Genomic DNA, 24,266 nt, shown 5'->3' with positions numbered 1-24,266 from the left:
TTTCTCGTTTAAATGCAAGTGCTAAGCGAGCTACCAGTGGCGGATTCGCTCCAGAGTGCAGCGTCCTTAAATAAATCTTTATTGTTCCATGCTTTGGTAGCTAACGAGTCTAGCAATTTACTTTCTATGCGAAATGAAAATCTAGTTCGACAATTGGTAACTGCCATTGAGAGAACAAACTCCGATAATATGTTAGTTGTTTAATATATTGTATGTTTTGCTTTATTAAAATAACTTGTATTTTAGAGAGTTAATACAGTGCCCAGTTCAAGACACAGCAACTAACTGTAGTACTTATCCTGAGCTTCTACAGGGAATATATCATTTTCGCCCAGCGGTTTTTAACACATCCATAAAAATACGTATGTTTTAAAAATAAAATCAAATATTTGCGTGTTACATGAATTTCATCCACAGACTCTCCGGACCAACATACTGCTAATGCTCGATTAGAGGCAAAGAAAGTGCAAATTGATTCCTATTCAATACCGGAATGTTATGCATCACCAACAAATGTGTCCATTTCAAATGAACATCAATTGCAAGACGCTCAAGTCTGTTTTAATCATCTTACTAGGTGGGCTATATTTTTTATTATACTACAAGCCTTACATTTAATGCATTTTTTTGTTTTAGTATGACCTCAAAAGAAATCTTAGAAGAATTTTCACAAATAAATTTTAAAGAAAATTCAAGAGAAAAAGATAAAATTGATGACTTTATCGAAAATTCAGATTTAAATGTGACTAAGATACTGACACAAAATACTCTAAAAAAAAAGTCTAATACACCGGAAAGAAGTACGGTGCAATCAATACAAGAACAGTTTTTTATTCAGCAACAAGAAGCCAATTATAATTTAAAACATGATTTTAAACAAGTATCAACAAATGTTGGTCAAATTCAAAATATTTCTCATACTTTTCCCCACGAGCTATCAAATTTTAATTTAAATTCTGTAAATATCCCCAACGTGTTATATGTACAAAGTCCACCTTCCACTGAATCAGAACCAACTCAAGCACACAACTCATCAATTGAATATTTAAAAAAAAAAGAAACGGAAATTCTTGACGTCAGCATTTTAAATCGACAACAGTTGTTAGAAAATACCAGCTTACATATTATCAATAAAAGTTCAACGTACCAAACGAACCAAAATGTATCAACAACTACATCGACATCTACTTCCTCAAGTGGCAAGTCCCAGGTCCGGGTATGTATAAATCGCCTTAGTATTGAGGATTCTCGCCTTATGCAACAGAGTATTAAAAAGTTTGTACAAAAGTCACCAGAATTGGCTAGAAGCATGGGGTTACTACAAGAAACGTGCCAGCAGCAACATGAAAACTTGAATATTATACACACGAGTGCGGAAGAATGTGTAGTAGTGAGTCGTGCGTCCAGTACAAATAATACAGTCAAAATCCCTATTGATACATTTTCTACTATAAAAGCCGATGAAAAACGATCCGCGAAAAGAAAACTTGCCATATCAGTTGGTGACATCCCACCGGAACAAATATGTAAGTAATGAATAATAATTCCCTTATAATATATACAAATATAAACTAATTAAAATTGTATTATGTAGTTTCAAAGCCTAAAATGCGTCGGGTCGAAAGAATTACACCTCTTTCTAACACAAAGTGTGTGAAGGAAGAAGTCACCCGTTCGCAAACATATCAACAATTTATTCGAAACATGGATCATATAATTGAAATTTTGGACGATAGTGAATCTCCTAACTTTGATTCAGGTAAGTTAAAATACTAAAACTTGAAAATATTTAAGAAACTTTTATTATTATTAAGTGGGTTTGTAGGTGTACTGCGACCCAGTCGGATCTATTGTACTACCCCTGAAGTCCAATGCACTGTATAAAAGCCAGAATTTTATTGGGGTTCAGGGCTGCAATTATTTCCCGTGGGACTACATACATGCCCAGGAGTCTGTTCCTCTTGATGTCAAGCGCCATGCAATCACATATAATATGTGCAGAGTTCTCCTCCTCCATTCAGTAGAAGGTCCGAGTTCACTGTCTGCAATGCCAATCTTATGTAAATGACTGCGAAGTCGGCAGTGCCCCGTAAGAAGACCAGTTAAAATGCGCACGGTGTTTTTCCAGTGTGTCATTAAGGTCTTGAATCTTTTGTGGTTATATTCACGAAGGAGAATCTTAGACTGCCTAAGTCCTGGTAGGTGTTCCCAGAAGGACAGACGTTTTTCTTCCTCTATTGATCTAAGTAAGCCCAGTACTCTGTGGTGACCAACACCACAGAATGGTTCGGGCCCAATTAGAGGGTTCTTTGCCCCTTCCTTGGCTAGGTTGTTCGCTAGCTCATTTCCCGGGATGTTGTTGTGTCCTGGGACCCACCTTATTGTGAGTTTGTTGACGGCTCCTAGATTGTCTAGGGCTGTCCTCACTTCATTTACTAGCTTAGATGTTATCTTAGCTTTGCTGAGCGCCTTTATGGCTGCTTGACTATCATACAGTATAGCAATGTCCTTGCCACGATAGTTCCTTTGCAGATTAAACTCCGACAGCGTCAGACAGACTTCAGCTTGAAAAATGCTGGTGTATCTGCCCATTGATTCTTGGTATTTTAACCTGGGGCCTACAACCCCCAGCCCACTTCCCTCGTCGGTGAGGGATCCGTCTGTATACCACTTTATTGTTTGTGGTTTCATATGGTGTACTTTCCCCAGGGGTGTCCAACTGTTTTTATTACTGAGATGAGTGCTGAAGTTCTGAGCGAACCTGTGCTCAGCTGGCATCTCATCCCTTGGTTGCATCAGCATAGGGATATCCCTTTTAAGGCTTTCAGCATCCTTTCTTGTAAGGTTGCAGTCATTTCCTGCTCCCTCAATTCTATTAGGGTGACTTTCCGTTTCATTTCAATGACGATATGAAGCGGCGTTACCTCCATTAGTACTTCTAGGGCTACAGTGGGACAGGTGCGCATTGCTCCTGTCATGCATATGCAGGCCATTCTTTGGAGCTTATGAAGTTTCACCTTAGTGGTGCTAAGGCGTGCTCTATCACCCCAGGCTATTACCCCATAGGCTAGTATGGGCCTGACTACCATGAGGTACAGCCATCTTATTATGCGTGGTGAGGTCCCCCACGACTTTCCAGCAATTTTTCTACGCGTGAAAAGTGCTCTGGTGCACTTATCAATTGTGTTATCGACATCAGTTTTGAAGCTAAGTTTGGAGTCGAGGGTTATCCCAAGATACTTAACTTCTTTGCTGGCCTCTATGCGACATTCTGACAGGGTTATTGCCTTCATTCTCTGTAGCTTGTACCTATTTGTAAAAGGAACAATAACAGTTTTGCTAGGATTTAGGCTCAGGCCTACTTCCTTGCACCATTCGCTGGTCATGTTAAATGATATCGCAGATTGTTTCCTCATATTTACCTCTAGCTATAATGACAACATCGTCAGCAAAGTATAGTGGCAAATTATACCCCTGCGGGTCAGTCTTTCCAGCAACTCGTCTACCAAAAGGCTACACAGGAGTGGTGAGAGGACACCCCGTTGAGGGCAACCCCTTGTGGTAGATACTGTGGACGACTGTCCTCCTATAGTGGCCATGGCACGCCTAGATACCAGTAGTAACTTGATCCATCTGCTGGTTGTTGCATCTATTCCTCTTCTGGCCAGGGATGCGTTGACAGCCTCATGGGAGGTATTGTCGAAAGCACCCTGTATGTCTAAGAAGGCACAAAACGCCACTTCCTTATGAAGTGAAAGTGAAAGTGAGAATCCTAACCAGAGAGGACTATCTCCTCCAGTAGTGCGTCCTCTGTGAGAGGTCCTCACTACTGAGGACGACCTTGGGGTACCCCTCTGGTACGACCGCAACTGTAATGGTCCCAGTTAAGGCCGCATATGATGGCTTGCGTACCCTTATTTTATTTTTTTTTTTTTTGTATTTTATTTTAACATTTTTGGGTCTCTGGTTCATGGTTCCCACGAGTTGCACAGAAATAAACGGTCCACCCGGGCGGAGATCCGCAGTACCCGGGTAAGGCTACCCAGACCGGGCGGACGCCACTTGCCCGGACTCTCCGTTAGCGACTGGGCTAGTTGTTTCCCGGGCCCCCAGCCTGGCAGACTCTCGGCACGGGTCGAATGACACCGACATGACCTAACTAAGAGCCTGTTTCCAGCCGCCCTCGCGTCTGTAATAATTTTTTCGTTACTGGTTACTGGTATTTTTACCCGTTACTGGTAGAGCGAAAGGGTGTACTATATTCGTTGAAAAGTATGTAACAGGCAGAATGAAGTGTTCCCGACTATATAAAGTATATATGTATATCCTTGATCAGGATCAATAGCCCATTTGATCTAACCATGTCCGTATGAACGTTGAGATCGGAGGAACTATAAAGGCTAGAAGGTTGATGTTCAGCATACAGATTCTATAGACAAAGACGCAGCGCAAGTTCGTTGACCCATGTTGCCACGTCCACTCTAACGCCCACAAACCGCACAAAACTGCCACGCCCACAATTTTGAAAAATGAATTGATATTTTTTCACATTTTGATTAGTCTCCGCCCTAAATCCGCCCAAATCTGCCACGCTCACAGTTTTTAAAAATTGTACTGTATTTTTTCCTAGTTTTGAAAAAAAAAATTTTTATTTATTTTATTTCCCAATATCTAAAAATTTAATTGCATTAAAACATTGTCCAATTATAAATATCTCTCAAACCGTCAAGATTTCTACTTTTTATTGACATTGTTTGTAACTACATAGTCTGGGAAGGACATTTTATATGACATGTTGACGTTTTTGGCTAAAAGAGTATTTATTATTAAAAATGATGAAATTTAGCGTTTTTTTTTGCGTTTTTTTGCATTCACACTAGCTGAGTAACGGGTATCTGATATCTATAGCAGTTTCTTTTGTTTTTAAGTAAGTTCGTTAAATCAGAAAATATTTATTATTTAGGTTATTAGTCAGGCAATGCTGCTGGTTTTGTCTCCGAATGCTTCTATTGTTATTTATTTATCGTAGGTTCTAATATCCGTTTGTGCGCCATATTATTTACTCGCTGTCTAGAGTAGTCGATTGGTTATATAATACCAACGTGGGATGCGTTGGTTGAGTCGACTTTTAGTAGTCATGCGCGGTGATGAACGGCTTATAAGATCTCCAAAAATCCACTGGAGCTTTTACAGAAGATGTTATTATCTCTGAAGCTCGATCGACTAAATACAGCAATATTCTTATCTATAAAGCTTGCCCTATAACTACCCAAGACTATTGAGCTAGGCTTAAAATAATATATTTTTAGCTGGGTGATTGTTAACTTATACACATCACTCTCTTTATCAAACATTTTTAGATATTAATGTATGGATATAATTTCTTTTATTGCAGAGGATGTAGACGAGACCATTGAATGCATTTCCTCAAAACTTTTAAATTCAATGAGTACTGATGTTGCCAAGTTAAAAGCTAAGCAGGCTTTAGATTCCATACCAAAAAATAAGTTAACCCTACTTATTAATTATGCAATGCGCAATGTGTATTTAGCCCGGAATTATTTTGCTGGAACGGTAAATATGATGATCCCATATACCATTGTTTGAACAACTGCACTGTGTTACAAAATGAGACCTTTTTTTATTATATTGATGTTCGATTGAAAGTCCTTCGTTAGTCAGTTGTTGGTCGATGACTTTTAAATCTTCTAACTTTATTTGTTAATATCTATGTTTAATGTTGAGAGAAATAAAAGGTTATCTTCATTACTACTGGAAAATGTTTATAGTGTTTTTAGTTTTATCCAGAAAGCTTACATCGATAGAAGAACATTTATTTTATAAAAAAAAAACAACAAAAATATGAGTAATTTATTTAAAAGGTAGACTTCAGAGATAATAAAACAAGAGAGAATGCTATAGCCGAGTTCCCCGACTATCACATACCCGTTACTTAGCTAATGTGAATATAATGAGAAAAAAATATAAAAATTGTTTAAAAGTGTGAGCGGGGCCATCTGTGGTTTTGTAGGTGAAAGGATGGGCGTGGCCACAATGGGTTTGGTATACAGATTAAAATTTGCAAGACAAACAATATAACGAAGAAAAATCTAAACATTTTTCAAAAGTGTAGTCGTGGCAGTTTTGGGCGGTTGTAGGACGATAGAGTGGGCCACACCCCACACCCAATCTAACGCTCACAAACCCCAAACTGCTGTTCAAAACTGCTACGGCCACACTTTTGAAAACAGTGTTATATTTCTTCACATTTCTTAGTCTTGTAAATTTCTATCGATTTGAAAAAAAAATTGTTTTGCCACGCTGAAGCTGGAGTCCCACAAGGCATCGCACTTGGTCCAACTCTTTTTTTCCTCTACACTGGAAAAAAAGCTGGAAGATTGAGATTCAACATACAGATTCTAGAGACAAAGACGCAGCGCAAGTTTTTTGACCCACGCCCACTCTAACGCTCTGAAACCGTTCAAAACTGCCACGCATACACTTTAACAAATTTTTTAATATTTTTTCAAAATTTTATTAGTCGTGTAATTTCCATCGATTTGCCACAAAACTTTTTGCCACGCCCTAGAGGCCCTAGGCCCTAGACCCGCCGAACCGGTCACGGCCCCACTTTTAATCAATTTTTAATTTTTTACTCATATTATTCCCCCATATTTATCGATATCGCATTAAAATAATGAATTTTCGAGTTTGCATTCACACTAGCTGAGTAACGGGTATCTGATAAGCTTAATGATGTTGAAAATATAAATACGAAGTTGTGAATTATTTTGAATTTAGGCCTTTGTTTATCTATCGGTACTCATATAAGGATTAATCCATTCATTAAATTAAATATAAATATTAAAATAAATATATTTTATTTTTTCAGGAGGACGAAGATGAATTTGTAGATGATGAAGTTATTGAAAAATTACTTAACGCAATGGATGCTTGCTTGCTTATATGTAACATTTATTCTACAGTAAGCGACCTCCAGTTTTTACAAGAAGATAACGTATCACACATTATAAAATTTACGCAATTTCAACTGCGAGAAACCATATTTCCTCTTCATGACCCGGTTTACACGGCAAAAAGTATAAAGAGGACAAATCATCGTAAAAAAATAAAATCACACCAAGCTCAAAATCGAAGTATGCAGCTTTTCTACTTGAAAACTGTAGAGCTATTAAAAGTTTTTGTTACACTTTTTGACAAATGTGTATTTGTTGATACTATAGTTTTACCATTATCGACACTGGCTATTGAACCATTTTTTGTTGACAACATAGAGACGTTGCAATTTGTATGTTTGGAACTCGTTACCACAGTAAGTAAAAACTCTTCACGCATAAACATAGAAGTCCTCCCTATATTTTGGACATGAAGTTTTATATATTATATCAGCTACACGTATAGTAATTAATTTATTTTCCTCGCCCTCATACAAAATTAACATCGGATATCTGATAGTCAAGGAATTCGACTATAATGTCCTCTAATCGTAAGAATCCATACTCCGAATCGTTACAGTAAAATTATTAAAAATTATGGGTTTGGAGGCTTTTTATACCCGTTACTCGTATAGTTAAAGGTTTTACTAGATTCGTTGAAAAGTTTGTAACAGGTAGAAGGAAGAACTCATAGAAGAGTTGAGTGCAGAACTTGAAGTATAGTTTCTGGGTTACGTGGTGCAAGGTATTTTTCGTGTCTATATATAACTAGCGGCTTCCATCAGAATCGAACGACCGCCATTTATCACTCTTGTGGCCATTTCGAATTTTTACCTATATCTTTCGGCTTGAAGAACGTTCCAACGTGCGATAATGAAAGTTTTAGGAGATCTAGTCTACTCTTATGCTATCGTTTAAATGTATGTGTTCACATTATAAACTTGTGCGTACACTTAATGAGTTAAATTCGGGTGTTTGAATCTAACTGACTCGCTACTGCGAGGGCTTCGCCTTTTATTCATTCTTGCATAGGTTCTTATCATCTGATTATATAATGCAGCGCTTGTAAGACGCCGCTGTCTGCGTTTGTAAATGCAGCTGAGTTTTATTCTTAAATCTATGTTTGAGGCCTATGACCGCGCTAATCACCTCCCGCGTGATCATATCTCTTGACACTTCGGCAATAGGCCGCTGCAATCGTACTTATCTGTAGTTGCCACTTATGCTGTCCAGTGACATGTTTATTGCGGCCCATAAATAGAACCTATTTATAGTTTGCCTACTTATCATGTCTAAACACATATTTAGACAGTATGAAATTTGGATACTGCTCAAGCAAAAGAAGAATATTTCTTGAGATTGAAAACAGTAATGCACTTCTTATCACAGGCTGGCTTTTCATTTAATGCTCTAAATTAACTAAATGTTCATTCCTATGTATATGTGTGCGTAATTGTGCTGTGCGAAATTTTACACATTTGGAGTTTTCACAATTTCGTTACATGACGAAATAAAATAATAATTAGAAATTCACGTCGTGACTTTTATATTCGTTACCTAAGGAACACCACGAACAGGTCATTACAACTGAATCTTTTTCGGATATTCAATAATTAAAGTGTGTTATTTATATACAGTATTATTAAGTCAAATGACTTAATAAATATTCTAAGTAGTTAAATCAAATACAAAGGAAATTATTTTAACTACTTTAATTTAAAACTTAAATTTTCCAAAAAAAAAGTCATTACATTGAGAAGAAATATATTTCATAAAATTAATACAAAGTAGAAAGTAAAAATATAAAATAAATAAAAATAGATAAAAAGAATAGATAATAGAGATTTCAAGTCTAAGAATTTCTAAAGTAAATGACATGTTTTATGAAATTTACAATGCATGAGCATACTTGTGCACACATAAAGTCATCAGCTGTAACTGTATGCGTAGGAGAGAGCTCCTGGCTGTAGAGCTCCTCTCTCTTTCTCGCTCCTGAACAAAAATTCGACAGAGCCTGGAGCCACCTCTAGAGCCAGCCCAGATGATGGTTGCAAAGAGAGCATATGCTGGTGAGGGATCTGTTCATGTAGTGGGCATTGGTGTGTCCAAGTCTGAGTCTGCTAATAAGGATTTGATTTTTCTTGTTGTGTTTACAATCGTATGCATGCCACTGCTCGTATTTTCTACTCGCACATTTTACACTCGGCGACAGCGCGACAACACCGTCGCCTCACTCGTAATTGTATTTTGGCGAGTGTAATTTTTTTGTTTTGAACGGACTTCAAAATGTTCAAACTTCTTTTTGTAAGAATACATCTAAGTTATTCATTTGCGTAGGAGTTGCTTCGCATATATAACATGTGGCACCTGTCGGCACTTGACTTAAACTTTTTGAAAATGTTAATAAACAATGCACAAAAAGAATTTTTAAGTTAAAAGGAAATGGACATAACGAAAACTCCAACGAAAGATAGCAAAATAAACAAAGAACATCTGCAACTATATACTAAACACAACACTAATTAACTCAAAACACAGAACGTTGTACATATACTTTTTGTTTTAAAAATATACTAAATTCAATTATTTATTATACGAATGCCTTCCATTGCAGAGTAATGTCGATTAATAAGGATTTTAATTGACTTTAGGGACAGCTCACGCTGCAATATTCGGTTGATATCATGCTGTCTCTTTCGATGCTATTCTTGGAGCGGACAGTTAGAGCAAAACAAAATCATGAATAAATTTGAATAGCTAGACCAATTATGAGAAAGTAATAATAAATTCAAGTCAAAATTCGAACTTTGATTTTTTTATTTTTAGCCAATGGGGGGAAACACTGTGCGCGCGCCTTGATCAAACCAAAGACACTAGAATAACAAGATGCGTAACGCCATAAGATTTTTTTTTTTGGCCGTGGCTCTAGAGGTGACTCCAGGCTCTCTCGAGTTTTTGTTTGAGAGAGACAGAGCGGAGAGCGCTACAGCAATCAGCTCTTTTCTACGCATACAGTGATAGCAGACAACTGTCTGTGTGCACACGTATGCTCATGCATTGTAAATTTGACAAAATATACCTTTCACCTTAGTAGTTCGTTGACTTTAAATCTATATTATTATTGATCAATTGGCACCATGTGAAAAATCTTGTTTTGCATTGCCTTAACGTTGTTATTATTTAAATAAAGCTTAAAAATAGTAATAGCCGAATCTATGTACATCAAAAAATATATTTCGAACATGACTTTATATTAGAATACTTGTCATTAGGGTATTCAGCTTGCGACGTGAGAAAAATTAATAAGGCAGTGATTGTTGAGTGCTTGTGTCCGAACTTCGTGCCACCAGATATGACTTTTGCAATGAACAGTTTTCATATTTTTATTTATTTCATTAATTTTTATTTTCTACTAGTTTCTACTTATTTCTCAATGTAATGTCTTCTTTTTGAAAAATTTATGTTCAAATTTCCTTTGTATTTGCTTTAATTATTTAGTATATTTATAATTCGCTTCAAATATTTATTGTGACTGATCTTGAGTACAATATTACTGCACGCAGGAAGCCAAATTACATGCTAAATAGAGTCTCACAATATGAGAAAAAAGCTTCGGGTTACCGCAACCAAAAGAGGGAGACACTGTGCATTGACTTTATTACATACATATTTTCAACACTACATCTCAATATGTCAACCCTTACAGATAATATTTTTTATCTTAATTCCAAAATCAAAATACATTTTTCTGTTAGTTTAAACCCATCCCTTGGATACACTTTTCATGTTTAAATCTATTCAAATTTTTGGGTAGAACATCTGCTATCATGTTTTCTGTGGGTACAATTAACTTCTATTATATTGTTCTTATACAGTTCCCTGATATAATGATATTTTATGTCTATATGCTTACTAAGCACTGGGCACTCTGGTTGTCGATATAAACCTTAGTTGCCTGGGTTTCACCAAAACCCATTTCGTTGACCAATTTCTGAACATACGCCACTTCCTTCGCTGCCATGGAAAGTGCCACATACTCTGACTCTGTGCTGCTTAGAGAAACAACTTATTGTTTCTTTGAGTGCTACGTAAAGGCAGCTTCTGCAGCAATACATGCCCATCCAGTAAAGGATTTTCTGTCCGTGGTGTCACCAGCCCAATCCGCGTCAACATAGCAATGTATAGGCACACCAGTACGCTCGTAGTGTAACTGCAAATCAGCTGTGCCTCTCAAGTATCGCAGAACTCGCTTTGCACCGGCTTCGTGCTCTTTATGTGGGTCAGCGTTCCGTTGTGATAGTTTAATAACCGAATGCATAATATCAGGTCGAGTTGTGATTGCGAGATACATTAATGAGCCAATCAGCGATTGGCCTTCTGACAATCGACCTGCTTCCAGTGGGATGAGATTCGGCTTACAATCCTGCATTGAGTAATCATTGAGAAGGCTCTCAATATACTGCTTGTGGCCAATCCTGATGCCACCAGTTTCTCCGTCACGTTCAATTTCGATACCCATGAAATGACTTAGCTCGCCCCCGTCTACGACATCGAATTCTTTTGAAATTGATGCTTTAATATCGCACAGTTCCTCCTTGCTTGAACTGGCTATGATAAGGTCATCTACGTACACTACAACAAGGTTCTTACTTTTTCCAGAATTACGGGTGTAAACACATGGCTCGCTGGGGCATGGAGAAAACCCAATCCTTTTCAGTACTTCATTCAGTAGTTTATTCCATTCTCGGCCGCTCTGCTTCAGAGCATATATAGATTTGTGTAGCCTCAGCACCTTCTTCGGATATCGTTCATCGATGAATCCCTCTGGCTGCCTCATATATACCGTTTCGTGAAGATCACCATTCAAATATGCAGACGAGACGTCCATTTGGTGCGTGTAGAGTCCGTTTTCCACCGCCAAAGCAATTACTAGTTTGATTGATGAGTAGCGTGCCACTGGTGAGAACGTATCCGTGAAGTTAACTCCGTATCGCTGAGCGCACCCTTTTGCGACAAGTCGAGACTTACAGCGCTCGACCTTGCCCATCTTGTTACGCTTCACTGCAAAGACCCATTTCGACCCAATGGCCTTCTCACCTGCCGGCAAATCCACCAATGACCAGGTTTTCTTAGCACGTAGGCTCTCCAACTCCTTCTGCATTGAGGTTCTCCATTCCTCAGAGTTTCTTATGGTTAAAGCCTCCTTGACGCTTGTTGGAATCGGAACCTCATCCGTACTCATGCCGTTGACCATGTTGTATTGTTTTCGCGGTCTTCCAGGTTTACAAGTGTAAATCTTCTTCGTCCGTCCAGGTCCTCTGACTTCGGTGGCTTCATTGTCTTCAGTGGATGACGCTTCTCCTTCTGAATCGTGTTGCTCGACAGACGCTACGTCGTCATCGTGTTTATCTGACACCTGGAAAACATCATCTTGTTTCTTACCCTCAGCAACACAGATTGGAAGGTGCTGCATCTCCACAAGTTGAATATCGGGAGAAGATACTGTTTGCCCTGCCGTCATACCATCATTCTTGTCGTTTTCAAATACAATTACGTCACTAGCAACACAGACATTCTTCCTGGTAGGATTGAACATGCGATATCCCTTAGAAGCATCAGAGTATCCAACCAAAATATTTTCTTCGCCCTTCGCAGCCTTTGACCCAAATATCTTCAGGTGGGACACATATGGCTTTCTTCCAGTCCAAGACTCGAACGGATTGCGTAGATAAGCAGCAGTATTGATAGCTTCAGCCCATAGTGAGTCGCCGACGCCTGCGTGAATCATCATAGTCCTTGTCATCTCGACCAGTGTTCGGTTAGCGCGCTCCGCTACACCGTTTTGTTGTGGGGTGTGCGGTACCGTCAATTGTCTCTTTATGCCGTTTTCTGTCAAGATAGATTGAAACGCTTTACTCAAATACTCACGCCCGTTGTCGCTCCTTAATGCTTTCAACTTCTTGCCGCTTTGGTTTTCGGCAAATGCTTTAAACTCCTTGAATTTGGCCAGTATTTCATCTCTCGTCTTTGTGAAATATCTACCTATCTATGACAAAATAGCGTGCACCTCCACAGACGTCGCTTGCATTGGACCACAGATATCACTATGCACTAGCTCCAGTACTTCATTTGTGCGATTTCCAGAGGCTCTTGGAAAACTCTTCACACATATTTTGCTTTTTGCGCAACTCAAACAGTCGTTTTCTTTTGCGCCACTTAAATATTTTTTCTTTAGTCCGAGTACCATTTCTTGTTTGATCATTTTGATCAAGTTGCAAAGTTTAAATGACCGAATCTCTAGTGCCACTTTCTCATTAAATTTGTCTGTGCAACGATACATGCACTTTCAACTTTTCTTTCATTTTGGAACAGAAACAAATCACTTTGCTGTTCAGCAATCAAAACAACTTTATTCTTATCATTCTTTAAAATTCCGCGCCCGTTTTCGAACGACACACGAAATCCGTTTTTAATTGCCTTCGACACCGACATAAAGTTGCATTGTAAATTCTTTACAAAGAGTACGTCGATCAATTCAAATGATGAGTTGCGACAGGTTATTTTCACTGTACCACGACCGTCAGCCACAATATATTTATTGCCAGCCAAAAGAATGCGCTCTTTATGCTCTCTGAAGTTTTTAAACATCGATCTCTCACTGCACAAATGAGCCGTTGCTGCTGAATCAAGGCACCACATATTTTTTGGCAATTCCCCAAGCTGTACAGTTGAACAGAGCACAGTGAATGATTTCTCGGTATTTAAGTTTTCGCTCTCTCTATGTTCTCCTTTCCTTTGCCTACAGTTTACAGCTTTTTGGCCGCTGCGACCACAATTCCGACAATTACCTGTTCTTTTTCCGTTAGGCAGTTGCTGATTATTTACTTGCACACTCTTCTTCATGTCACTTTTCGGTTTTTGTTTCGCAGACCGAATTCCAGTTCCGAATGAACTTTGTTCGCTTTTTACAGAATGTTCTTCATTTGCCATACGCCTTTGCCCTTCCTCTTGTAATTTTATCTTTAACATTTGAATGTGGGCAACTCATCGCGCGTTTCTATTGCAACTACGAAACTTTCAAACGATTCCGGCAAACTGGACAACAGGAGAATACTTAGGACCTCTTCTTGGATTACCAATTGGATTTCTTTTAGTTTTTCGACAACCGTACTTAAATTGTTCACATGACTTGAAACAACTTCTGTTTCAGACATTCTCATGTGCAACAACTGCTTTAGCAAACATATACGACGTGCCGGTCCTGAGGGAGTGTGGATTTCACTAAGGCTTTGCCATGCCTCTACTGCCGTCTCACTGTTTTAATGTGGGATGTCTTAATGCATAGCATTATACTTGCTAATGCTTTTTCGTCCTTCGCGTCGAACAAAGCCTTTAGCTCAGCACTATCATTTTCGTTTTTAACCACACGTCCACACAGTACCCCCCATAATTCCGCATGAATTAAGACACTCTTTATTTGTACAGCCCACGCACTGTAGTTTTCATCATCAAGTTTTTCTATTTGGTTTATTGATGAACTCATTTTTATTTCGATAATTTTTTCGTATTAAATCTCCGAATCACAATATTTAAAGATGCCGAATATTCTAATCCGTTTAGAAATATTCACTTTTATGTCCGCGTGAGCTGGGCCCATAACCTATTCGATTCAAATATTTATTGTGACTGATCTTGAGTACAATATTACTGCACGCAGGCAGCCGAATTACATGCTAAAGGGAATCTCCCAATAAGAGAAAAAAGCTTTTGGTTACCGCGACAAAAAGAGGGAGACACAGTGCATTGACCTTATTACATACATATTTTCAACATTTATTAAGTCATTTGACTTAATATGATGGATGTAAATGAACCTTTTTTATTATATAAAATGCGCATTATATTCAGCTTTCAGTTTAATTTGTTTTTATGGTCTATACCAATTTGATATTTTTAAAAAGCGCGTCCTATTGGGTGGGAAGAAAAGCGCGCCAAATTTTTGGTTTTTCCTTTTAAATTCCCTTAGCCCGTTTGGTTAAAGTTGACTATACGCAGAGCTCCTCGATTTTTTGATCTTTTTGCATATAATCAAGTTTATATATAGTGAAGTACGGAAATATAAGCGCAAATAGTAATTGAGATAATAAACGGTAGCTAATTCGAGCGGGGATTTTAACAAACGCATTTAAAAAACTTTTTTATATCATCATATTGCTACGAAATTGGCCACAACTCCAAATATGTAAATTCGTTTCTTCGATCAGAATTGATTTTGGCCCGAAAATCGTCTTCTAGCACAACACGCACACATATACGCGTTCTCTTCTCTAGTTTTTACTCACACAAGCAAGCAAATTCTATTTTTAGATTTCTTACGCTCTCAGCGTAAGCGAGCGGAAAGAGAGCAAATTTGGCCTTCACCATAGTGGCTGCATAGTGCCAAACCAATGTATGGCCGTTACGCATCTTGTTATTCTAGTGTCTTTGGTCAAACTATGTTTTTGACCACGTACCCACTGTCAGAATACATTCATAATGCGACACGGCCTTCCTGACATAATACACGCCCTCGTGTGCTGTCTTAACGCTACCACATAAGTAAAAATACTTCAGGATTCAAAGACTCTCTGAATATTTCAAAGAATTTTTTTTTCAATTTATTACCGATTCAAATCAATTTCAACTTCATTCTTATTATACCATAATTAAATCACTTAAATTTTCGTAACATAATTTAAATTTAATAAGTCATACCATTCGTGTAATTCCTTTAGCACTTTTTTATAAAATCTTTTTAAACAAAACAAATGTGTTTACACATAATTTAACTTATCTGTTGTGTAGTTCCTTTTAAACATACTTTAACTTATCATTGGTGTAATTCCTTTAATTTAAATAATCTTTTGTGTAGTTCCTTTTACACATACGACCCCGCCATAACAAGTCTCTTCTGCTATGGTGCGGTCTTCTGTTTGGGCAACCGACAAAGCTTTTATTGTTCTGTCTCTATCTTTACATAACTTATCGAGTATCAGATTATTTAGTATGGCTTTTAAACATTCATGAGAATACTTATACTTTCGATTAGTGTATAAATTATAAGTCGTTGGTTTATTTTAGTTATATTTATTTACCACTCTCCCGTTAGGGCGAGGGTCACAATATTTGGGTATTTATAATTACAAGGCGTAAGCCTCGGAGTATGATTTAAAACTAACTTAAGAATTCAGTCCCGGTTCAACTCCAGGCCTCTGGTTCGCAGCAGAACTGCTGGCAGAAGGCCAGGTCAGCACTTCTGCGTCAGCCCGATCACTCGCTCCGCGAGTGCTCCGTGCGGGCTCGGGGCAATTGCACCTGGAGTACGCGATCAGCAGTTTGTTTAGTGCGCGTGCAGACCACCGGATATGGCCTGCAATTCAGCAGTTTCACTCCGTGAGAACTGCTTGTGTTAACTTATATCTATCTCCATCCAATACTTCAATTATCTCAAATGGCCCTTTACATTTAGGATCAAGTTTAGTTTGATGCCGTTGTTCGTTTTTAAGCATAACGTGATCACCCACTTTGAAGTTTACTGTTTTAGCTTTATTTTTATCAAATCTATTTTTGTCGCATTTTGCTTGAGTTTCCATATTCTTTTTAGCCTCCTTTCCCAAATTTTCTTTGTCTACCTCATCATCATTATCTCCGTTTAGCGGCAACAAGCCAAAAAGTCGAGCTTCAATCAATAATTCTAAAGCTAAACTTGGCCACACGATTAATCGTACAATTCATAGCTAGCTGGACTTCAAGCAACACATCCTGCTATGACCTCTGACTAGTTTCGACAGACGACAGCATACCTTTCAGGGTACTCATGACCCGTTCTACCTGACCGTTTGCTCTACTTGCACCCGTAGCAATTAAATGTAGATTAATTTTTTGAGATACTACGTCCTTGCTCTGCAATAATTCGAGTGGGTAAATCAAATAAGGACACGGCTGCCTTTGCAGCATTAGTGCAGCTTTCAAAATCTATAGTATGTGATAAAAGTAAACAAACTTGGTGATGGCATCTCTAAGGACGATGATTCCTTCAAATCATTTTTACCACTCAATTTGCCTGTGTTATCAATATGAATCGCATGCCACGGTATTTGTATTTTAGGAATAGGATGCAGCTTAGCCTTTGTCCAAATTTCCTGGTAACTCATTATTCTTTAACTTTAAAATTATTTCTTGTATCTCAGTATCTCCCTGTTGTTCTGAAACCAACCAGTTATCAGATACCTCGGTCAAATTGATTCGTAATTCTGGTACAATATTCAAACTTTTTTGTTGTTCGAGCACTGGATTCCGAGACAGAAAATCCACATGCGGCATCCGCTCGCCTTTTCTATACTCTATTTCGAAATCAAATGCCTGTAAAAGTGGCCACTATCTATGCACCCTCGGTGTTAAATATAGTTTTGTGCGGCTGGTAGTAATGATTTTAACGCTTGAATTTTTCGTGAGTTTGGCCTGACTTCTCCGTTGCTTAATTCAAATCCGAGATACTCTATTTTTGTGGTGAGAAAGGAACATTTAATGAAAATCCAGCCTTACTTAATGTCTCCAATACTGTCTGCAATCTAACTAGCGCTTCTTCTTTGCTTTCTGCTATTATGAAAACATTATCAGTATACACAATTGCATAGGGTAAGCTAAAGCTTCTTAGGCCTTCATTATAGCCCGCTGGAACACAGATGGTGCGTTCTTCAAACCAAATGGCATTGTCAAGAACTCGTATTGACCCTCTGGCGTTACAAATGCAGTTCGTTCGATTGTGTCCTCATGGACTGGAATTTAGTAAGGGCCGCTGGCCATATTTATGCAAGAAAAATATTTAGCAACCCGAAGTCTAGCAATTTGTTTTGTGATGAGGGGAAATGGGTACTTGTATTTTCGTTCGCACACAGTCGATCGGTGCCATTTTTTATCTAGCATCATGGGACTTTCGAAAGGTGAACAGCTTGGCCGAATAATCTTAGCGTTTAGTAATTCGTCAACTTTACCGGGGTAACTTTCTCACTTTGCTTTTGTCTTCTTCACTAAGCCTAAGCCTGTGGTGGTGACCTTTGTCTTTGGTATTCCAACAATTAACCAATCAGAATAATATTTTAAAATTTTTTTCAAGGCTGCCTTATCAAAATTATCAAGTTCACGATTTGATTCTATGAAATCTTCATTATTGGTAATTTCTTACGATTCTACTCTTGTGGTAGTGTAAATTTAAAACTTGTCAGCGTCCATGGTTACGCCAAAGCCCTGGCCTACAATTTTACGATAAATTAGTATATGTATCATATATACAAATATAGTCATATTTAAAATCTCAAAATAACATTGATCAATATTTATATTACATAATAGTTGTTGAGTGCTGCATATTTAATCATTAGTTATGTCGTTCAATTTAACAATGTTACAAATTCTTTAATTTATTTTTTATCTTATCTTTTATCATATATTTAAATTTACTAAAATGGAACGGACTCATCCGTTGTGGCTTTTTCCTTGAGTTTTTGTCCTCTGCCGAAAGCAACATTAGGCATATTTATGTCCAGACGTTCCACAATAATTGCTTTTCACTTGAAAGAGATACTTAGACTTTTTACGCTACGCGCCTGTTGTAGATTCGAGCTAGTGAAACCGCAATATCCTCCAGATCAATAGATTTAAATTTTGACATAATGTTAAGGATTCGGCTCCCATATTTGGTGTAACTGTCTCCAGACTTTTGTCGCCCCGTTCAAAATTTTCATCAGTGTGCCAGCAGACGTTTGGATGCCAACAAAGCGTTGATCGAAGAGTTCTTAAAATTGTGGCAAAGTGATGCCAGCAAAGCATATTTGGGACAGCCATTGTGATGCACTTCCCTCGACCGCCTTACCTAAAGTTATCATCAGGCTGCTACCTTTGGGAATTTATCAGCAAAAATGAGATCCAATGTTGTACACCAAGCTGAGGCATCTCCACCAGGATAAAATTTTGGCAAAGTTATATGTTTTCCCTTTTCATCAGTTTTCGATGCCATTGGTGTCTGCATATATTTGATGATCTCCAATAGGTTGTTGTTTTGCACTTGTAAAGCTGCAAAGTATGCATCGGTGATATTTGAAGGCAAAGCAGATCCCACTTCTGATGTCGCAGAGTTGTTATTTTCTCGTGGCTGCTATGTTGACACACAAACTTTTCGAGCAAAGCGAATTCCAAACGGCGTGTACAAGCGTCTGCACGCCACTGCTCACATTTTCTACTCGCGCATCGATCTATGCTTCACACACGCTAGCTGGACTACACTCGGCGACAGCGCGACAACGCCGTCGCCTCACTCGTAATAGTATTTTGGCGCCAGTCATATTCTACGTTGTAGTCAAATTCTAAGAATGATTTCACAATATACCAAACTCATTGCGCAGCAGCGTCTTGCAAGCGAAGTGGTCAAACTTTGTTAATAATGTGACATATACATTTTACTATACGAGTTACGGGTATAATAAAACTAAACTATAAAGTAATTAAGCACTGGGAGTATTAGCAGCTATGGCGTTCCGCTAGTCTAGTGTGAGCATGGTTTATAGCCAGTTAGAGAAAATTATAGTTTTATTTTTTATGTATTATGTTGGAGCTAAAAAGGATATAATTTTGATGATGTCATCGTTCGTTGGGTTAGGAAGTGCGGTTATTGGGTTGATTGATTGAAAGGGATCTGAAAAGGGAAGTGAAGGACAGTTAACTAGGATGTGTTTATTGTGTGTTGATGGTTGCAAAAAGAGCATATGTTGGTGAGGGATCTGTTCATGTAGTGGACATTGGTAAAAGTTGGGGTGTCCAAGTCTGAGTCTGCTAATAAGGATTTGATTTTTCCTGTTGTGGGATGTGGTCTTGTAGGAGTAATTTGGTGTGGTACCTTCTTAACTGCTTCCTATATGGCTATTATTTCTCCTGAAAAGACTGTGCAGAAAAGGGGAGGTAGACAAATTTGATTTTGCTGGTTTCGCTTGTTACACTATAGCTTACTATAGCTATATAGCTTCCATCTATCTGTGTAAAGGAAATTTTGAAATTTCAAAAATGTGGACGTGGCATAATTGGGCGTTTTTAAGGCATTAGAGTGGGCGGGCAAAAAGATTTTTGTCAAATTTATAAAAGTTTACATTATTGATATTTTTATATAAAAATATTTTTCAAAAAGTTGCGCCTATGAAGAGTTTGCAATATTCATAAGTTAAAAAATATACAATTTTTAATATCTGAATGAATTATATTTTGAAGATCACCGACCGTTTTTAAGATGGTATTAAACTAAACTCAAATAATTGATCTGGATTGATTGACGTTCAAGCCTCGGTCTAAAGATTTTTAAATATGGCCTTTGAATTTTAGAGTTCTACTACAATAGAGCTTTGGAGTTACTGACTTTTGGATAAGTCACTATATATAGTGACGTATTTGGGTGGTCCAAACCGGCCACTTCAATTATTTCAAAGAACTATAAACAGTAATGCACTTGAGTGATTTCCATAATGTATCCCAGCTGCGCAACATCCGTTTCTAATAAGGAATTCTTTGGCAGCGGCACTGAGTCGTTCTTGTAAACATCCTAAAGGCTAACCTAAGCAGATTTGACTCCTCTCTTTGAATCTTCTCTTAATCTGAAGAATCAAATATTGTCAAAATACTGAGGCTTCTCCTCAATCCAATTTACATTTGATTTTAAGTCTTAAGCGGAGATCAAAAGAATAAAGACGTGAAAACTATTTCCCCGGTAATTTTTTATTTCTTAGCGTTGTCCTTAATCAACTGACGGGACATTAGTTCGACTCAAAAATATCTAAACTAATTTTACTGGCGCAGTCGGTAAGATACAAAATTATCCGAAAAAATAACCTTTGAGTGGAAAATAAGTTAAATTTTATAATCCAGTGCTTGAAATATTTCCAAAAAAAATAAATTCGTGAAAACTCTTCAACTTGGATTATAATTCCAATTCGGTTATCCAATAAAAAGTGGAAGTGAAATACGAAACAAAAACATTAAGTCCAAAGGCAACTAAGTTTTAAAACCAACATATAAAATTAGAAGAAAGTGTGGTAAAAAAAAAAAAAACGTTATGTAAATAGAAAAAGAACAATAAAGCAATTTAATAATACAACACCAATATTAAAAATTTACAATAAAAAAAGTGAAACTAGAAAACATAACACTAAATCCGAAACGAAAAAAAAAACAAAATTTAAAATTTTACAATAAAAATGTCACAACACCAATTATTGCCGCACCCCAAATCGTTGCGCTGAGCGACAACCACCTTGCCGAAGACCGTCGGCAGCTTAATGACATTATGCCATTCAAGAGTGATCCAGAAACCCTTCACACTTTGGTCAGCAGAGTAGATTACGTAATTTCGCTCTACCAAACAAATGATGTCCGACAACAGAGGGTTCTACTGGGAGCCATGGAAAGGAACTTGGACGGACAGGTTACACGATCTTTGGGACTTCCGAACATCGAAGATTGGTCTACCCTTAAAGCAAGACTCATCGCGGAATTTAAAACTCAAACACCAAACTACAAACTTCTGGAGAACTTCAGGGAGACACCATACAGAGGAAACCTAAGAGCATTCTGCGAAGAAGCGGAAAGACGACGTCAATTACTAATTTCGAAACTACACCTGGAAGGTAACCAATCGGAATTTCTTATTTATACTCAGGCTATTAAAGAATCTATTAAGATACTGATAAGGAAACTACCAATACAATTATTCACTATTTTAGCCCATCAGGATATTACAGACTTAACATCCTTAATTACCATTGCACAAAATGAGGGAATTTATGAAGAACACATTAATTTTGAATTTTATAAAAACCCAGAATATCGTAATAAAAATTCAAATTCTAATCAGAATTCCAAAGCACAAAAATTCAATACAAATGTTCAAACTCAATATCGACCAAGTTACTCACAATATTCCCAACCATTCCAACCTAATTTTAATCAAGACATTCAACCATTTAGACCTAGCTATACGCAGCAGATGACTAACAACCCACCCATGTGGCACGCACCTAATTATTTCAGACCCAACCAATACGTAAACACACAACCCATTATTCAAAAAAATCCTTTCCAACAATATCCCAACAAAGCCAAAAATCCCCAAACAACACATTTTAGAGGAAATACATACCCTCAACTACATCAACCCTCTACATATAAAAATACACACTTCCCGATTACTAAACGACTAAGACCGTCGGACAGTGAACAAACTAAAATGTCTATTGAAGAAACGAGATTCCAAGATGCGCATGAATTCGAACAAGACCCACCTAATTATTACGAACAACAGTATTATGACCAAAATCAATACAATCCGTATCAAAATCATGGGTTCAGTAATGGGCAACAACAAGTCCAATCTGTACAAATTAATAACGAACAAAATCAAAATAATTCTGAACTAAACAAAAATTACATAAAAATAGTATAAAAATACCATTAAACACCCCAATTTATTCGAAGCAATACCCACTTGCGCAAACACACGAAATTGAAGTTGAAAACGAAGTACAGGAAATGCTAAATCAGGGATTAATTAGGGAAAGTAATTCGCCATACAATAGTCCTACTTGGGTCGTACCAAAGAAACCGGATGCTTCTGGCAAAATGAAGTACAAGGTAATAGTAATTGATTATAGAAAGGTAAATGAAATAACCATACCTGACAGATATCCAATTCCAAATATGGACGAAATTCTTGGCAATCTGGGTAAATGGCAATATTTTACAACAATCGATCTGGCAAAAGGATTTCACCAAATAGAAATGGAAAATTCCTAAAACTTCATTCTCCACGAAAAGCAGTCATTACGAATACCTTCGAATGCCATTTGGTCTTAGGAATGCACTATTCAACATTTTAATATTTTCATTTTTAATTTTTTCAACATCCCCTACAGAACATTTAAATTCAATACAATTATTTTTTCAAAGCTTGCAGAAGCAAATTTAAAATTGCAACTAGACAAATGAGTTCTTAAAAAAGGAAGCTAACTTTCTTGGTCACATAGTAACTCCTGATGGTATTTAATCAAATCCTATTGGAGCTAAAGTAGTTTCATACCCAATTCCGACAAAAGTAAAAGAGATAAGAGCTTTCCTTGGATTAACAGGTTATTATCGCAAATTTATTCCAAATTACGCAGACATAGCAAAACCCATGACCAGCTGCTTAAAAAAGGAGCAATGATAGATACACAAAAACTTGAGTACATAGAGGCATTCGAAAAATTTAAGGCTCTGATAATTCGTGACCCAATTTTACAATTACCTGATTTTGAAAATAAATTTGTTTTAACCACAGATGCAAGTAACTTGGCCCTCGGGGCTGTCCTTTCTCAAAACGGTCATCCTATATCTTTTATTAGTAGAACACTTAACGATCACGAATTAAATTAAATTAAGGGCTATCGAAAAAGAATTACTCCCCATAGTTTGGGCCACAAAAACTTTTAGACATTATTTACTAGGGCGACCATTTCTCATTGCCAGTGACCATCAACCTCTTAGATGGCTTCATAACTTAAAGGAACCGAATGCTAAGTTAGAAAGATGGAGAGTTAGATTAAGCGAATACCAATTTAAAATAGATTATATTAAAGGGAAGGAAAATTCAGCTGCCGATGCATTATCAAGAATTAAAATTGAAAAAAATCATCATAGTGATGCTAATCAACATAGTGCAGAAGAAGTCAATAGCAACCTTATTCATTTAACAGAAAAGCCAATAAATTATTTCAAAAAACAAATAATCTTTATTAAATCCGATAAAAATAAAGTAGAGCATTCAAAAATATTCGGTAACTCCATTACCACAATTCAATATAATGTAATGACACTTGAAAAGGCCAAACAAATTTTACTCGATCACTTTATCCATTGAAACATTACCATTTATATTGAGAGCGATGTAGATTTTGAAATTATTCAAAGAGCACACATAGAAATTGTTAATACCACCTACACGAAAGTAATTCGCAGTCTTTTCCTATTAAAGAACGTTGGTTCATACGCCGAATTCAAAGAAATCATACTTCAATCACATGAGAAACTTTTACACCCTGGTATACAGAAAATGACAAAATTATTTAAAGAAAATCACTTCTTTCCAAATAGCCAACTATTAATTCAGAATATAATAAACGAATGCAACATGAAAACTTGTAGTAGATATTTATTCATCTGAGGGAAAATTATTTATTCTAAATTCGCTACACTTGA

The 24,266-nt window shown here is 37.2% G+C and overlaps 1 protein-coding gene across 4 annotated transcripts in view; it reads left to right on the top strand.

Annotated features, from left to right (window-relative positions):
• LOC6620416 (nipped-B protein) overlaps positions 1 to 24,266 on the top strand; it is a 57,747-nt gene that overhangs the window by 635 nt on the left and 32,846 nt on the right. For 3 of the 4 annotated variants that reach the window (XM_032716752.1, XM_002044586.2, XM_032716754.1), the window contains exons 3-9: positions 20 to 191; positions 247 to 362; positions 418 to 577; positions 637 to 1,526; positions 1,595 to 1,759; positions 5,396 to 5,574; positions 6,893 to 7,333. In XM_032716752.1, coding sequence (XP_032572643.1) covers positions 20 to 191; positions 247 to 362; positions 418 to 577; positions 637 to 1,526; positions 1,595 to 1,759; positions 5,396 to 5,574; positions 6,893 to 7,333 — 2,123 coding nt within the window. The remainder of the gene's footprint in view (positions 1 to 19; positions 192 to 246; positions 363 to 417; positions 578 to 636; positions 1,527 to 1,594; positions 1,760 to 5,395; positions 5,575 to 6,892; positions 7,334 to 24,266) is intronic. The other variant, XM_032716753.1, reaches the window with a different exon arrangement.

Source organism: Drosophila sechellia, chromosome 2R (genome assembly GCF_004382195.2).
Source record: "Drosophila sechellia strain sech25 chromosome 2R, ASM438219v1, whole genome shotgun sequence".
Taxonomy (NCBI): Eukaryota; Metazoa; Arthropoda; class Insecta; order Diptera; family Drosophilidae; genus Drosophila; species Drosophila sechellia.
This window is presented reverse-complemented; position numbering and strand designations above follow the sequence as displayed.